The sequence below is a fragment of the Pistacia vera genome, unplaced genomic scaffold, assembly GCF_008641045.1.
Source record: "Pistacia vera cultivar Batoury unplaced genomic scaffold, PisVer_v2 Contig724, whole genome shotgun sequence".
NCBI classification, from domain to species: Eukaryota; Viridiplantae; Streptophyta; class Magnoliopsida; order Sapindales; family Anacardiaceae; genus Pistacia; species Pistacia vera.
The window spans coordinates 531,491-549,706 of NW_022196584.1; the positions used below are offsets into that span (position 1 = coordinate 531,491).

Below are 18,216 nucleotides of genomic sequence, written 5' to 3' on the forward strand. Positions count from 1 at the left end.
TATCCTATTTGAGAGATCTTATCTTGAATGTAAATATGTGATATCTTGAAAGTCTAAATTTGTGTATTGTTTGAGGTAAATAATAATATGAACTACTTTTTTTTTTTTAATTATTATTATGTACACAAAAAATATGTTATTCATTTTAGAAATTAATATTTTTCATGAAGTAATTTGATTTTAAGTATAAATGAAAATGACCATGCATCAAAATTGTATTTTTCATATCATAATCAATTTTTTACCAAGTCTTTGCATCAAGTTGATATTAACCTGAAGAATCATCATATTCATAATATGCATCAAAACCATATTTCAATCATTTGAAATGTTTTGACATGAAAATTGTAATGTATATTCTTCTTCTTTTAAATTTATTTCGAAGTAAATATATTCGATTTGTGTTACTATAAGAATATATAAACAGAAGAGACAAAAATTAATTATATAATTGTTAACCACTACAAGTAACAACCATTTGATTGAACGCCGAGTTCCAGCTGGGTTGCAGATTTGATTGCATCTGCATCACGCAGAATCAGTTGACTTCTTCACTAAATTCCACTGAATATCAAGTAATCTTTAATCTAGAAGTTTTAACCCTAAATTAAAACTAATATGATTCTTCAAGGGCCTATCTATAAACCTCCATTAATCTGCCTTCATCTTTTTTCCTTTTTCTTAGCTAGAAGTGTACAGGCCATTTTGTGCGCACCTCAACTGCTTCCCGGCCCCAAACAAAGCTTTCGAAACAGAGCAAACTGATCTGCCTTCATATTCATTAGTTCACAACTGATCTACCACTTCTTCTGCCAACTGGTTACCCAATTCCCAAATCTAAATACCCATTTATTCAATCTTGTTATCACCTATCAAAATGGACAGATAAATAATAAAGTTTTGGTCCAATCTTTGAATATCAGTTAAATTTCGATTGAGACGAGCCCAGATAACTAAAAGAATGAAGCATACTTTGAGTAGCTCCATATGCTTGCTTGATTATCGGTTATTGAAATATTACATAAATAGGATGTAACTAAGGAAGAAATAAGCTACTTTGTCTTTAAATAAATGCATTAAAACTTGGATATAGACTGAAAGATAATTTGTTCCTGTACTGAATGTCTTCTTATAATGTTTAATAATTTCAATCCAAACTTTGTCATGCTTCAGAAACTATAGATCTCTCCTCTTCTTCTTTAATGGTGTTGATCATGGCAGCAACTTGGCTAATGGTAGGCCTGGCATCCGGGGAACGGTTGACACATTTTATGGCGACTTGCAGCAAATTTACCATCGTCTCTTCACTTGCGCCTTCAGAAATTAAGACTTTGTCGAAAACTTCTACAGTCCATTCTTCTCGGACGACTGAGTGAACCCATGTGGTCAAGTCCACTCCATCGTTCTGCACCAGGCGTCCAGTTAGAAGCTCCAGAAGGATGACGCCAAGACCGTAAATGTCTGCTTTGTAGGCGTTTGATGATGCAGTGATGGCAGGGCGTTTGAAGCCGTTGGCGAATGAAGAGGAGTCTGGATTGTCAAACACCATGAGTCCGTATTCACTTATGCAAGGCTCCATGTTCTTGTTGAACAAGATGTTGGACGATTTCAAGTTGCCATGAGCAATTCCATCTTCACTTAGCTCCTGATGCATGAATGATAATGCCTCAGCAATTTTGGCTGCAATATCTAGCCGGCTTGCCCAGTCAAATACTTGCCCCATTTCGGCTCCTGAAAAAGTACTATATTTTAGAAACAAAAACACAGTGATTTGATACATATAAACACTTTAGGAGAAGTAAGTGTTCAACATACCATGGAGGAGCCTGAAGAGACTTGCATTTTCCTGGAATTCATAGACCAATAGTTTCTCTTGTTTAGAACAGTAAAAGGCTAGAGCTGGCAATATATTTGGATGTTTGGCTTGGTCTAATCTCTGCATCAGGACCTTAAAATCATTGCTTGAAATTGCCCAATCCTTAATCCTTTTCACAACCAGGTTCATACCAGTTTCCATAACAATCTTGTAGAGGGTACCATTCTTTCCTCTTCCAAGCAACTCTGCAGGAGCCCTCAGCAACTCCCCGAATTTCAGTCCATTCACTACCGGACTTGTAAGGACTACTAGTGAGGATGAAGGCAAACCGCTTTCCGCTGAATTCATAGAAAATTCTGTTTTGCTCTCTCCTGTTTTATAATCACTTGATTCAAGTGCTTTAGACTTGTTGATAGTGCTATCATCAGCTGATGATGCTACCTTGTTTACTGCTTCAACTTTCTCTTCTGACTTTCTTCTTTTACATATCCAAAAGATGATGAAGACTATAACTACCAAGCCTAACACAGCATATCCGGAGAACATAAGAATCTGATTTTTCGGAACATGTTTCGATTTCTTAACCTCAGAGTTTGGAGAGAGCGGAGTCAGTGGACATATATTTGGCAGAGGGTCTCCACATAACCTGGGATTACCGAAGAAGCTGCTTAAGTCGAATTTTCCTTGTGTGTCTGGAATAGGACCACTCAAATCATTGTAAGATACATTGAACTGCTGCAGATTGGAGAAGTCAAATTGTGGTATCTTATCTGTGAACTGGTTGTATTGAGCCAGGAACATATTAAGACCAGAAATCCGGGACAAGTCTGGCAAAGCACCGGAGAAGTTATTGTATGAAACATCTAGTCTTTTCAGGTTGCTCAACATGGAAACAGAGCCTGGAAGGTTTCCTGAAAAACGGTTCCCACTCAAATGCAAGCGAAGGAGCTGAGTACAATTTGAAATATCAGCTGAGATCTCTCCATGAATATTGTTGCCATCAAGAATAATAACACTGAGAGAATCAGCTAAAGATTGTACATTGCAAAGATAACTAGCATCAAATGATCCATAAAGATTGAACCTGGTAAGGTTTAATCTACTCACTGATTTATTGTGCCGATTATCGCAAGTTACACCTGTCCACCGGTCACTGCAAGGATCAGTGGTGGTGTTCCATACAGGATCAAGTAGGCCATTGTTGTTTGACAGTTTTGAAAGGAAGTTGATCAATGAACTCTTAACTCCTGCATCCAAGGAATTTGTTGTCTGAAGAATGAGAAAGAATGAAAGAAAGATAACCCAGATGCGGGTTTGATCCATATTTGGGATCTAGGCTTTGATGCAGAAAGGTCTGCAGTATAGCTTTGTCAAAAACATATATAATTTTAAATAAGGGATTGATATTGTTGTGTATGGAGGAAATCTCTATGTTCTAGTTATTGTTGTAATTAGAAAGGATGCCAATTGGCTTGTTAGCTGATTCTACAATAAAACTTTGTATTCTTGTGGATTTTATTGCCGCTAAAGAGTTAATAAGGGCATTTGTCTAGAAACTATATTTACTTTGGGCGCCGGCAGCTACAGTCAGCTGAAATTGTATTTGTCATGTCATTATCAATGATGAGAAGAAATAATGGGCCCTATGACATTTTATTTTTATGAATCCTGGCTTCTATACATTTCATATCAGGCTCCTGATGAAGTTGACTACTTCGGAAATTCTCCTGGAATCAACTGGCTACGTGGGATCTCTACAACTGAACAAATCTACATTATTGCCAATGTGTAACTGTCTCAGCAATAGACAACCAGAATTTTATAGTTTTTCTCATGATTCTGAAAGCTCATGAAAGTGATTTCACAGTTGGTTTGAAGGAGGATTCGGTTCATGAAATTCGAAGCATGCGACAACATGAGCTAAAACTATTCTTAATGATGATTATATTCGTCTGTTACATTCCCTGATAGATTCCCTTTCTTGTGTTCCGATATGCATCTTATTCCAGGAAAAGATCCTAATGAACTAATTCTTTGTTGCATTATTAGTTTATAAAAAGTTATTCTTTGTTTATATTCACAGGTCTAAGTAGAAATCATGAGCGCGATATCCAGGCCTTATATTATATCAATGTCTTCTGAAGAACAATCTTTTTTGATTGTTGGTTCACATATCTAAGTTAAAACAACTCATTTAGTTTTCTACCTAACTTGATCTGAAAGAGGAAACAAATTAGCACAAAGATCCATTCTATTTCATTAAAGTTATCAATACACTTCATGATTTTTACAAGAAAGTGAAGGCATAAACATTTCAGGATTGTTTAAATTACAGTGGAAAGTTAAATATCTTCTCATGGATCTGCTTCTCCAGCAATGTTGTCATCACTTAATGTGCTTTGCCCATCACTGATGTCATTGCTGCTGATATCGTCATCGCTATCTTCTAAGGTTGGACCTGCCACATTCTCCTTCTTAGCATAGCGCTCACAGTACTCTGTAATCATAATGAATTGACAGAATATTTTCAGTCCAATTGGATATAATTCTAGAAAATTTTCTCAATATACCAGCATACGGATGATTAACATAACATATTATGCCAGACCAGTAATATTCATCAAATTTTCCTATAAACTGAACTGAAGATTAGATAACTAATGTAGTAGCCAGCTAAATAAATAATATTGAAGAGCCCAACTGTTGTTCGTAGTCACTGACAACCAAATAGCAACATAGTAAGAAATGAAGAGATCTCACCTTTCACTCTGTGTTCATACTGTTTCTGATCCTTCATCATCAAGGAAGCTGCGTCACCATTCAAGGGGTCGGAAGGATTAGGATAGAGTAAGAGCTGTGGAAGGAAAACCTCAAAAATATTCAAAAGATCTGCAACACAGAGAATCTGTGGTAAGATACCTGAAAACTGAACTCCCAAGTGAAAGGCAAATCAAAATGCAAACTTGAAACCTTAATGTAATGTCAATACTATCAGTAATGAAGCATCCCTATCTTTATAATCCCCCTAACTCCTTTCACTGAGTATATAAGACCTGAATCTGTCCTTGCCGAGTGAAGAGATCTACATGTTCGCAGAACCAGGATCTAACATTCAATCATTCAGTTTTCTGATTACCCCATGTTAACTATATATATCTTCAATGGTGGTTAAAAAACAATCATTGACATGCTCCTAACTCAGGTCCCTTTCAAAGAGAGTAAAATGTCACTGCACTACATAAAGTCTGTCATGTTTCATTGTGTTGTTTGAGATCAGTTGCATCTGCTAGTTTCTCCCACATTTGCTCAACAAGACGAATTAATATTCAATGAAGAACCTTGAACCATTTTGCATTTCACCAAAACCTAATAAAGCCGCCCCAGCCCGTTAACCAGTAGTGTTCAGACTTTTCTTAGCAATATGGATTTCACTAGGAAAGAACAAAACTTCTGTTGGAATTTCCAAACTGTATGATTGATGTTATGGTGTCTTGGTTTATTGTGTGCATCTTTGTTGGTATGTACAAATTACAAAAAAAATGAAGTCAAATAATCATTCAAAAAAAGTCCTGAAATTACCAAACATTGGGCTCCATGTTTGGTTGATTACATCCAAGCACACAGAACCAGACCTTCAAATCGCATAGAAGAAACTTGTTAGCATATATTACAAGTAGTTTGAGACAAAATTCAAAAGAGAATACACAGCTTTTTTCTCTACAATGTAAGAGAACTTACAGTTCATCAACATTGGGGTGGAATATTTTGTTAATAAATCCAATGGAAGGAGACTTGTAAGGATAAGCATCCGGCAACTCCACTCGGATTTTCCAGACACCGCCTTCGTAAAGGCCTGCATCCATTGCGGTAGAATCAACAAAAAACAACCCAACTAAAGCCTTTTTAATCACATAATTGGATCTCCTAACAATAAATTTCAATTTCTTTCAAAATTGAATGAACTGGGCAGAAAATTTTACTTTCTTTGGGACCAAGGAATAGCACTTTGAGTTCATTAATCCCGTCGTTAATTAGCTCCACCGAATAGTCACTCATCATCCTGTTTCAAATATTTGAAGATAAAGAGAGTGGAAACACCATTAGTAAGATCAATATCCACAACATTAACTTAAAATATGAAAAAGCAAGAAGAAATTGCAAAGAAAATCTCAGCCAAAAAAAAAAAAAAGTAAGGAAATGCTTACAGCTTCATGACATCCATCTCTCTTCTTTTACACGGGGAAGACATCCTTTCTTTAACCTGTATTCTTCAGTTTAGAGCCTGCCATGATTATGAAATCAAATAATAAACTGTGCCACTGCTTCAAATATTCAATATCAACAAAGAAACAAAGAACAGAAGAAAGAAAGAAAAAGAAAAAAAAAAAAAAAAAAAACTAACCAAAAGAGAAGTGAAATAATGCAGCATGTAATAAATTTTTGAATAAAGGTGAAACTGGTTTTGTGTAAAGAAATAAAGAAAGAAGGAAACCAGACAGGGGAATAAAACATGACAAAGATACGGAGCCAGTTGAGTTCGGTGCAGTAAACGTGGCATGTGTCATTCGTTATTCAACTGTCAAACAGGACTAGGCCGGTCCCGGGTTTGGCTCCTCCCACTAAAATCAACACTTATCCCCATTTTTTTTTTTTTTTTTAATTATAATTTTAACACGTTACTCGTACCAAATAGTTAACTTTTTATTAAAAAAAATTACAATTTATGTGATTTGAACAAATTATAATTAGTTGCAATAACACACCCTTAACTGGAAGATTAATATTGAGCTTAGTGATGTCAACGTAGGTATTAACGACATTGTTAATTCATGGGAAGGCAAATGGTTTCCTCTGCTAAGAAAGAATATTAAGAATAATGAACATGATACACCATGCTCCAAAAAAAAAAATAATAATAAAAATTGCAGCATCGAATTGGTAGACATATCAAACTATATATGAACAGAGTAACGCAAGCTTACAGAGTAAAAGGTATTTGGTAAAGTTGTATATTCTGTTATTGAGTAAAGTAAAAGTTGCTGTATATATACAGGAACTGTAGCTAACTAAAACGTGACTAATCTAAAAAAATAATTGCTTTACAGCTCAGCATCTAACTAATGTAACCAACTATACAATAAATAATTTATTCTGTACATCCCCCCCTCAAGTTGGAACTTGATGGAAATCCAGCAACCAACTTGGAAGTAAATTGATGAAACAAAGGACCAGCTAGGATATGGTGAAAATGCGGACAACCTGCAGCTTGGAAGAATATGCTGAGGATGAACAAAACCAGCCTTAAATTGATTGCGAACCAAATGACAATCAATTTTGAGATGCTTGGTGCGCTCATGGAAAACAGGGTTGGCAGTGATATGGAGGGCAACCTGATATCACACAGAGAGGAATAGGAAGGTGAGATGAACATGTAGTCCTAAAGAATATAGGAAATCCATTGCATTCAAACAGTAGAGACAAGGCTACGATATTCAGCTTCAGCAGAAGATCTAGAGACAGTGGTCTGTTTCTTGGTTCCAAGAGATGAGAGAAGAACCAAGATAAACACAATAACCAGTTAAAGACTTTTGGTAGTTGGACAAAGAGCCCAATCTGCATCACAAAATGCTTCTAAACGAAAAGAGCTATTTGCAGGGAAAAACAAGCCTTTGGAAGGACAACCCTCAGTAACGAAGAACATGAACAGCAGCTTCCCAAGATGAGTGCAGGGATTGAAAATGTTAACTGGACTACTGAACTGCCTAAGCAAGATCAGGTCAGGTGAAGCCAAGATAAAGAAGTCTACCAACCAATCTGCGATATTGATCAGGATTAGCAAATAAAGTATCCTCAGTAGAACAAAACTTGAAGCCTTTAAGGTAAAGGAGTTGTAGCAGGTTTGGCACCAGAAAGGTCTGCATCTGTAATAATATCCATAACATATTTTTTGATATATGAGTACCTTGTGAGGACCGACAATCTCAAGACCAAGGAAATATTTGGCATATCCAAGATCTTTAATGGTAAATTGATCATTAAGGAACTGCTTCACAGCAAGAATGTCAGTTCAGAAGAACTAGTAATGATGACATCGTCAACATAACTAAAGAGCAATAAAGGAAGAATCAAAGATTAACAAACAAACAGTATCATGAGTAGACTGAGTAAAACCATAAGTAATCAACTGGGAAGTAAACTCATTATTCCACATCTGGAAGCCTGTTTCAAATCGTATAGAGATCGTTTCAAACGACAAACCTGAGCTGGTCCAGTGTATCATAACTAGCAGTGGTAATATATACATCTTCATCAAGATAGCCATGCAAAAATGATTATTAATGTCAAGCTGATGAATAGGCCAGAATTTTGCAGTAGCACAGCAAGAAAAATTAGTACAGTAACTAATTTTGCTACAGGGAAAAATAATCAAAGTAGTCAACACCTTCTACTGGTTGTAACCCTTGGCAACTAATCGGCTTTATACCTATCAACTGAACCATCTTGATTAAGTTTGATCTTATAAACCCATCGTGAACCAATGGCTTTCTTTCCTGCAGGTAAAGAGGTTAACTCCCATGTATGATTTGCTTCTAAAGCTTGAAGTTCATGTTGCATGGCCTGTACCCACTGAGCATTAAGTCTAGCTTGACTATAAGAAGCATGCTCTTTAGATACATTTGCCAAGAAAGACATATATGATGAAGTAAAAAGGGGTGATTGCACATATGGAAATGTAGGAGGTGTATGTGGTGAAAAGACACTAGATTGAGCAGCAGTGGCAGTGGAAATTGATGGACAAGTAAGAACATTAGAGACAAAATCTTCTAACCAAGCAGGTGGTTTTGATGTCCTGGTACTGCGTCGTATAGGAGGTATAATTGGTGAGGGTGAAGAGTCTATAGAAGAGGAGCTAAGTGATGAAGGTGACAAAAAGGGAGAAGGTAATTCTGTATGATTAGGAGGAGTATAGTGATGATTTTCAGTAATAAGAATCTGAGGTAAAGACACAGTTGTTGACGTAGGGCTATTTTGTTTAAAAGGAAAAGAATGCTCATGAAAAATGACATCCCTAGACATAAACACTGTTTTAGACTGAATATCAAACATTTTATAGGGTTTATGACCACTGTTATACCCTAGGAAAACACATTTATAAGCTCTAGGGGCAAACTTATCTTTATGAGGATGAGTGTTAGTAGCAAAACATAAGCATCCAAATGTTTTGAGGAAAAGGTAATCTGGAGGTTTATGGAAAAGTATTTCATAAGGGGTTTTCCATTTGAGAACAGGAGTGGGCAATCTGTTAATGATATAAGTGGCTGTGAGTATGGCTTCCCCCCAAAAGTGTTTAGGGAGAGCTGATTGAAACATAAGGGATCTAGCTACTTGAAGCAAATGTTTATGTTTCCTTTCAACTAATCCATTCTGCTGGAGTGTATAAGTGCATGATCTTTGATGTAAAATGCCATGTTCAAGGAAAAGATTCTGGCAATCTTTACTAAGAAATTTAGTTCCATTATCAGTTTGAATTCTTTTAATGGATAGGGAGAACTGATTTTTAATCATTCTAAAGAATGTAGTCAATGTATGTACTACTTGACTTTTATGACTTAAAAGAAAAGTCCAAGTAGCCCTATTGAAATCATCAACTATAGTTAAAAAATAATGTGCCCCTGTAAGTGTGGCTACTTTATAAGGTCCCCAAATGTCAATATGAATCAATTCAAAAGCTGTGAGAGAGTAAGTTGTGCTAAGATGGAAGGGTAATCGATGCTGCTTTGACAGTGGACATACATCACAAATAAAAGTTGCTAGATCAGAATGTTTGACAATAGAAACTTTATTAAGAATAACATGTGATGGATGGCCGAATCTTTGATGCAATAAACTTGCCAACTGCCAATACTGCCTCAGTCTGCAGGTCCTATAAGATACAGTGAGTAGGGTAAAAAACAAACTTGATGAGTGCAGACTCTGAAAGTTTATTTACTGAAAGTAAGTTAAACTTAAAATTTGGAATATGTAAAACCTCAATAAGTGTTAAGGCTTGCTGCAAAAGGACTTTTCCTATGTGTTGGACAAAATTAATTGATCCATCAGGTAAGTATACAGGTGTGGGTTTATGAATTGAATTATAGGTGTTAAACAAGGCAAGATCATTACACATATGACTCGAGGCTCCTGTATCTATAATCCAAGATCCTAAACTTAAAAATTGAATTGAACTTAATGCTTGTGTTAGACCAATACCTGCAAAGTCAGCGAAATGAGCAAAATCAATTGTAGAGCCATCAGCTGATGCCTTTCTTTTCATAAGCTTGGCCAACTCTTGTTGGATTAATTCTGATATTGTTGTTCCCCACTCAGTTCCAGTATTGCCAAGTTCCTTTCCATCTTCTAGAGGTATATCAGTCATATTTGCATAACTCTTGTGTTGAGTCTTTCCCTTTTGTTCCTTCAAATCTTTGTACTATTCAGGATAACCATGAAGCTTAAAACATGTCTCCTTCGTATGCCCATTGTTATTGCAGAAATCACAATGTCTCTCTGACTTCTTAATCATATCCTTTCTCTTGTATCATATCTTAACACCCTGTGCTTTTGCAAACATAGCATTAGTTTCAAGATTATCTGCAAATGCTACATGTACCTCTCTCTATTTTTCAACTCGCAAGATCATTGAGTATGCCTTGTTAATAGTGGGTAAGGGATCCATGACCAGAATCTGATTTCGAACATGATCAAAGTTATCATTCAATCCCATAAGGAACTGCATCAAACGATTAAAAGAAGTTATTTCTGCCACTGATTTAGCTGCTCCACAACTACACTGTGGTATAGGCATCAAACATGTCAATTCATCCCATAACTTCTTCAGTTTTGTGTAGTATTGTACTACTGGCATATTTCCTTGATTAATTGAACTAATATCCCTTTAGATTTGATATAACAAAGGTCCATTACATTCACCGAACCTTTCTTCCAATTCCTTCCACAAATCTTTTGCAAAGGTTGGATACAGGAAAGCTTCAACCATCTCTCGCGAAATTGAATTCAAAATCCAAGAAGTAACCATGCAATCTACCCTCCTTCATTGATCAAATGTTGGAGAACTTTCACCAGGTATCTTACATTGTCCATTAATAAACCCTAACTTCACTTTGGCTCCTAATGCGAGTTTCATCGAATTACTCCAAGACAAGTAGTTCTTATCCATTAATGGAGTTGAGACAAGGATCATACCTGGATGATCAGAGTTTTGCAGAAAAAAAGGATCTCCGCTTCGTATATTTTCTCCTGTTCGTACTGAATTAGGTTCCATTGTTGCTTCACTTTGAAGATCCGAGCTCCTTATACCAGGTTCCATGTCAACTAGAAGGAATAGTATTTCACAAAACCAGAAAATCAATGATTTCGTGAAGGATCTATTGCTCTGATACCATGAATAGAGTAGCGCAAGCTTTACAGAGTAAAAGGTATTTGGTAAAGTTGTATATTCTGTTATTGAGTAAAGTAAAAGTTGCTGTATATATACAAGGAACTGTAGCTAACTAAAACGTGACTAATCTAACAAACTAACTACTTTACAGCTCAGCATCTAACTAATGTAACCAACTATACAATAAAATAATTTATTCTGTACAATATATTTGAAGGAATATTTATTATATCATTCCTAAATGCAGGGCGGAGGCGGAGCCAAGATTGTGGATTTGGGGTGGCCGGAAAGTAATATAAATAAAGAAAAATCAACATGAAAAAATTAATGACTACGACCAAAATTATATCACAAAACCCCTCAAGGTTTGTCCTAATCCAAATAACCTCCTATGATAATTACTTTGAACCCCAAAAATGCTTAGGACATCGGCATTTTTGCACCGAAAATGTGTACCAGCCTATGTTTCCTCTGACTCATACCAGCAATCCAGACGCGTTATTAAATATTTTTCTAGTGAATGACCGTCCATCAAATATGGACGACCGTTCACTTACATGGACTCCCGTCCATATAATATGGACGGGGGGTCCATTTACTACGGACGGACGTCCCCATTTAAAGGACACCCGTCCATCAGTAAAATTGAATAAAAAATTCTTATAAAAATTAAGGACCGTCGTTCATAGGTTGTGGACGGTTGTCCGTAAATATTGGACGGGCGTTCATATTTTAATGGACGCCCGTCCATTAACAATTCTTTTTAAAAAATTAAAAAACATTTAGGGACGGTCATTCATCAATTATGGACGGCCGTCCCTTCATTTTGGACGGGCGCCCGCAAATAAGGGACGCCCATCCATTAAGTTTGGACGGGCGTCCATTCCTAAACTTAATTTGGTTTAAAAAACAAAATAAAAAATTTGGACGCCCGTCCATAAATTGTGGACAGGCGTCCTTTAAGTTTGGATGGGCGTCCGAGACCAAATGGTTTAAAAAACAAAATAAAAAATTTGGACGCCCATCCATAAATTGTGGACGGGCGTCCCTTAAGTTTTGATAGGCGTCCGTAACCAAATGGACACCCGCCCCTTATTGTGGTTTTAAAAAAACAAAATAAAAAACTTGGAAGTGTGGACGGGTGTCCATAAGTAATGGATGCCCGTCCATTATGTATGGACGGCCTTCCCTCATGTAAACAGCAAATGGACGAATCAAGTATGACTGGGGAGAGCGATCATGTGGAGGTAAATAGCAGCCAAAATCCATTCTTGTTTTCTGGCACCAAGGTGGCTGATGGTTATGCTCTAATGCTTGCTACCTCAGTTGGAATGGACATAGCATGGGGCCAAATGATGAGCTAGATAAGCCGAGACATCGGCGAACAGACTCCTCTGCAAGGTCAGCTTAATAAACTAACTTCTTTAATTGGGAAGGTTGGATTAGCAGTTGCTTTCTTCTTTCTTCTAGGCTTACTGGTCCGCTACTTCACTAAATTTAATGGAAGCAACACCAAGTTTGAAGAGATTATGAATTTTGTTTTAGGAAATGTGGCTACAGCAGTCACGATACTCATGGTTGCAGTCCCGGAAGGTCTGTCGTTGGTTGTTACTTTGACTCTTGCTTATTCGATGAAGAGAATGATGTCGGATCAAGCTATGGTGAGAAACGTTTCTGCCTGAGAGAATGATGTCAGATCAAGCAGTCAAGATGGTGATGTTTTGCAACCATTGTCTCGCAGGCAGAAAGGTTTCAGTTATAGTATTGATTTGCTAGATTGTTCATGTTGGAATGTTTTACCAATGTACACATGCATGCAAATGTTCATACAACCACATTATGGAAACCAGAAGTTTCTAGATAAATTTTATGTTTGATTTGGTGGAGATGGGTGTCTGGTCATAATTTGTCTCTCTCAAGGCTTACATGAACATTTGTATATATGGTATTTACTTTCTTTCTTTGTTTTAAAAAATGAACTTTCTTGATTTGCTGTTGTAGATACCATCCAATAATATTTATCAGTACACTACTCAAGTTCTTGGTGTGATATTGGCATTGCTCGATGATTTGGATGAGTCAGTGCAACTGACTGCGGTATCATGCTTGCTGATGGTGATTCACTCTACCTTTGTGTGTCTCTGTTTTTTTATTTATTTTTTATTTCTTATGTTTCTAGTCGTGGATATCTGGTTCATTTGCTCCGTGGTTTCCATTTTTTCTGTTCATCTTAGATTCTCGAGTTGTCATCTAATGATGCTATGGAACCTATTTTGCTGAATCTTTCTATGCCGCTCCGGAATCCTCAAATGCGTTTATTTACATTCTATGGTCTTTTCTCAAAAACTTTTACATGATTTTCTACATTCACATTGTTGTCATTGTATTATAATCTATATATTAATATGATCCTAGATGCATGCAATTAGGATGGCAAATTATCTGTTTAAGTTTGTAGTTTAGAAACAGAGAAATTTCTCACCTTTGTGCCTGAGAGAATGATGTCGGATCAAGTAGTCAAGATGGTGATGTTTTGCAACCATTGTCTCTCAAGCAGAAAGGTTTCTCACCATAGCATGATCTGACATCATTCTCTTCATCGAATAAGCAAGAGTCAGAGTAACAGCCAACGACAGACCTTCCGGGACTGCAACCACGAGTATCGTGACTACTGTAGCCACATTTCCCAAAACAACATTCACAATCTCTTCAAACTTGGTGTTGCTTCCATTAAATTTAGTGAAGTAGCGGACCAGTAAGCCTAGAAGAACAAAGAAAGCAACTGCTAATCCAACCTTCCCAATTAAAGAAGTTAGTTTATTAAGCCGACCTTGCAGAGGAGTCTGTTTGTTGGTGTCCTGGCTTATTTGGCTCATCATTTGGCCCCATACTGTGTCCATTCCAACTGAGGTAGCAAGCATTAGAGCATAACCATCAACCACCTTGGTGCCAGAAAACAAGAATGGATTTTGGCTGCTGTTTACCTCCACATGATCGCTCTCCCCAGTCATACTTGATTCGTCCATTTGTTGTTTACATAAGGGACGGCCGTCCATTACTTATGGACGCCTGTCCACACTTCCAAGTTTTTTATTTTGTTTTTTTTTTAAACCACAATAAGGGACGGGCGTCCATTTGGTTATGGACGCCCGTCCACAATTTATGGACAGGCGTCCAAATTTTTTATTTTGTTTTTTAAACCAAATTAAGTTTGGACGAGCGTCCATTCCTTATAGACGCCCATCCAAACTTAATGGACGAGCGTCCCTTATTTGCGGACGCTCGTTCAAAATGAAGGGACGACCGTCCATAACTGATGAACGGCCGTCCCTAAATGTTTTTTAATTTTTTAAAAAGAATTGTTAATGGACGGGTGTCCATTAAAATATGAACGCCCGTCCAATATTTACGGACAGCCGTCCACAACCTATGAACGGCCGTCCTTAATTTTTATAAGAATTTTTTATTCCATTTTATTGATGGACGGGCGTCCTTTAAATGGGGACGCCCGTCCGTAGTAAATGGACCCCCATCCATATAATATGGACGGGAGTCCATGCTAGAAAAATATTTAATAACGCGTCTGGATTGCTGGTATGAGTCAGGGGACACGTAGGCCGGTACAAGTTTTCGGTGCAAAAATGCCGGTGTCCGTAGCATTTTTGCTTTGAACCCTATGTTATTAGCCCCTTTGAAGTTCCTTTCCTTGTTTTAACCAAATCAGGGGTAAAAGAATAAAATATACCTAAATTTTTATAATTGGGTTATTATCAATTAGGGTATAAATATTTCAGACTTTTGCATGGGAGGATAGGAGTTATAAGTCCTTCAATTAAAGTACAAGAACAGTGAGTTAGAGTTAAGATTTAATTTTATATAAGAGTAAGGAACAACTTTAAGCTATCCGTCTTACAAATAAGTAATAAAAATTAAAAAAATTATTTTTTATAAAATAAATAATATCAAAATTAAAAAGTAAAAAAATCTATTGTTATTTTCCTTTTTTTTTTTTTTTTTTAACTTTTAATTTATTAAACTCTCTTTTATTTTTAACTTATTACAAAAGATTTTAATTGTTTGTTTTAAATAACTTATCAAAAAATATTCATGCTTTAACTTTTAAATTTCAATCGTACCCCTTAAAATTATAATCTTTATTGAAAAATTTTATTCACGTTTTTATTTGACTTTCATTCTTAATTATATTATCTTTTGTACATTTATATATATAATAATGTATTGAGTAATATTGTTATTCTCTAAATATTTTTTTCATAATAAATTTAACAACTTTATATAATTCTCATAATTTATTTAGTTATAATTAATTTCATTAACGTAAAACAACTTAGAGTGTTAATTATTTCCAAAATTAAAATATTTTTGTTATATTTTTATTAAATTCATGTTTTGTAATAGAAGCTACAAAAACGTACGGCACACTTATCATTGATAAGATAATTCATGAAAATACTAATTTTTAGATATTTAAAATTTATGAAAACAAATACTTAATACCTATAATAAGATATTTAAATTACAAACAAATATATCATAAGTATATTATTAAGTCATATTTATTCAAATTTATTTATTGATCAGCACTATATAGACTGTTGATGCAAAATTTACACCAACCAGAGTGATCCGATTAATCTTGGTGGAATCAAAACGGATATATGCGTGATTAAAGATAACCAACGAATTTATGTAAAAAATGCATAAATGTAATGAATACAATCATTTTTTAAAGTAGTTCGGCAAGTTAGAACTTAAGCCTACGTCAACTATTTTTCTTATTGCTTTAGAGATCATACAAGAAATATATTAAATGTAATACTCCGTATTTTCTTTGTGGATTTTATTTAATTTTATTTATGTGAATCTAGGGGGTAATGTGTAAGAATTGAAACTTTTTGGAGACGTTTTAGTAAGAAATAAGGCATGGTGGGTTTATTAAATGGTTTTGTAGAAGCACTTGTGTGAAATTGGAAGTGTGAAAATCTTTCAACGACATTATGAAATTGATTAAAGATGAGGGGTCTTACTAATGTTGTGTCATGCAAGGGCACATGCATAATTTTCCAGGGAGAGATCGTGATAAAACAGAGCTTTAATTAAAGGATTGTGGGGTGCAAGATGTAAGAATCAGAGACTAAGGGATGCATGATAATCGGCCATTGCGAGATGGACTAAAGGAAATTTTTTTTGTAGAATTAGCCCCCGGTTTTGGCACCTTGTTTTGCCAATGTTGGTTGTAGATTTATTAAATTGAATGAGGAGAAGAAGAATGGGGGAGTGGAGAAAGAGAGAGCCGAGAGAGTGAAAGGAAAAAGGGAGAGAGGGAGAATTTTTTTTTTTTTCTCATTTTGCCTTCATTCTCCTGTGTAAATTGAAAGAGAGAAAAACAATTTTGAGTTGAAGTAGACGAGGGCCGAGAGGTGATTTGTAGGGGAAGAATTTTCAAAAAAAAAAAAAAAATGTTTGGGTAAAGTACTAAGTGTTAGACATGCATTTTCAATCCTTCATCGTATTTATTCAATCTTTCATTCCCTCATTGTTTAGATCCCAATTCTTATTTCAATTTTGAATCGCATAGGTGGAGAAGATAGGAGGACTGAACACTTGAGTTGAAAGCAAAGGAGAAAGTGGTGAGTGGAATAGTATTGCATAAAAGAATTCATGCATCCAAAATTTCATCTCGGTTTGGATTCTATTTTGTTCATATGGGTCTTGACCTTGCTGAATGTTTCTCTTTGATTAATGAAATGGTTTAATTATGTGCTAGAGTGGAAGTGGAAGTGAAAAATTATATTAAGAAGGTGTTAAGATTGGGCTAGTGAATTTCATTAATAGGAATGGTTATAAAGTTGTGTTTATGTAAATTTTAATCTTTCCTCTGGATTATACGGAAATGCATGCTATGGTTGGTTAATTTGATTGGCTATTGGGCTCATTTATTTGTTTACAATTGGGAGTATTTTATTTGTTTTGAAACAAATGGTGTAGAATGAATTGGAAGGTTGTGGGTTAGTTATAAAATTGACTTGATTAGAAACATGAATATGGGTGGATACTAAATGAATTTTGAATTTTATATTTGAATGTTCTGCTAAGCTTTGTGATGAGTGGACGGCTGGAAAATTTGGGAAATAATGGGCATGAGACTGCTGGCCTATATTGTATAGAATGTGAACGTTTACTTTGCCTAAAAGGTTAGAGATTGGCTGGATTTTTGGAGGTAATGGGTATGAAATCATGAGCTGGAGGTTTAATTAAAGTGTATATATATATTTTTTTTGTATTGTTGTTGCATTGTTGGCTAGATTTTTGGAGTCATCAGTGTAGTATTTGCTGCATTTTCATAAACTGCGGACTTGATTAAACGTGATTGTTGGGTGGGAATAAGTGCTGGAAGTTGGTAAAAAGGTAGAATGGATATGAAGTTAATGAGTTATTAAAAACTATAAATGATACATTTTATTTTGGAAATTTGCAGAAAGGGTGTTGAATAAAAATGCTAGATTTTTCTTATGGGCAATAGGCTCTTGGTAGAGGGGGTTAATTATCATGTTTAGAAGTTTTGGGACCTTAGTAAAATTGATGATAAATATAGGGTGTAAATAAATTTTACGCACTTTTGTATTTTGACATGGCGAGCATTGCATTCATGATTACATGCCTTTTTATTGAAATTTTATATCATATTATACTTTATATATGCACAAGGCATGCATGATGCATATTGGAAAGAAATTGTGGATGCATGATTATTATTATATTTGACTCCCAGATTGGAAACCGTACCCATCCCCCTCCAAACATCAGCTAGTATTTGATATTTATCCTCATGCGTGCATTGAGATAGTCTGTCTTATCGAACGATTAGGATATCCTACTAGGACAAGACAGACGCCTGACGAGCTCCAGGCGGGATTACACCAGGCGAGTATTGGCCAGT

The 18,216-nt window shown here is 35.7% G+C and overlaps 2 protein-coding genes across 2 annotated transcripts; both read right to left on the reverse strand.

Moving 5' to 3' along the window:
• Positions 1-1,100: 1,100 nt before the first annotated feature.
• Positions 1,101-3,139, reverse strand: LOC116114850 (probable inactive receptor kinase At2g26730). The gene is made up of 2 exons (XM_031400990.1): positions 1,816-3,139; positions 1,101-1,731 (listed from the first exon to the last, which is right to left on the reverse strand). The coding sequence occupies exons 1-2, from the start codon at positions 3,137-3,139 to the stop codon at positions 1,163-1,165; spliced, it is 1,893 nt and encodes a 630-aa protein (XP_031256850.1). The 3' UTR covers positions 1,101-1,162.
• A 931-nt stretch (positions 3,140-4,070) lies between these two features.
• LOC116114884 (ubiquitin-conjugating enzyme E2 5-like) lies at positions 4,071-6,350 on the reverse strand. The gene is made up of 7 exons (XM_031401022.1): positions 6,219-6,350; positions 6,022-6,098; positions 5,797-5,876; positions 5,555-5,669; positions 5,396-5,448; positions 4,577-4,705; positions 4,071-4,313 (listed from the first exon to the last, which is right to left on the reverse strand). The coding sequence occupies exons 2-7, from the start codon at positions 6,063-6,065 to the stop codon at positions 4,171-4,173; spliced, it is 564 nt and encodes a 187-aa protein (XP_031256882.1). The 5' UTR covers positions 6,066-6,098; positions 6,219-6,350; the 3' UTR covers positions 4,071-4,170.
• Between the last annotated feature and the right edge of the window lie 11,866 nt (positions 6,351-18,216).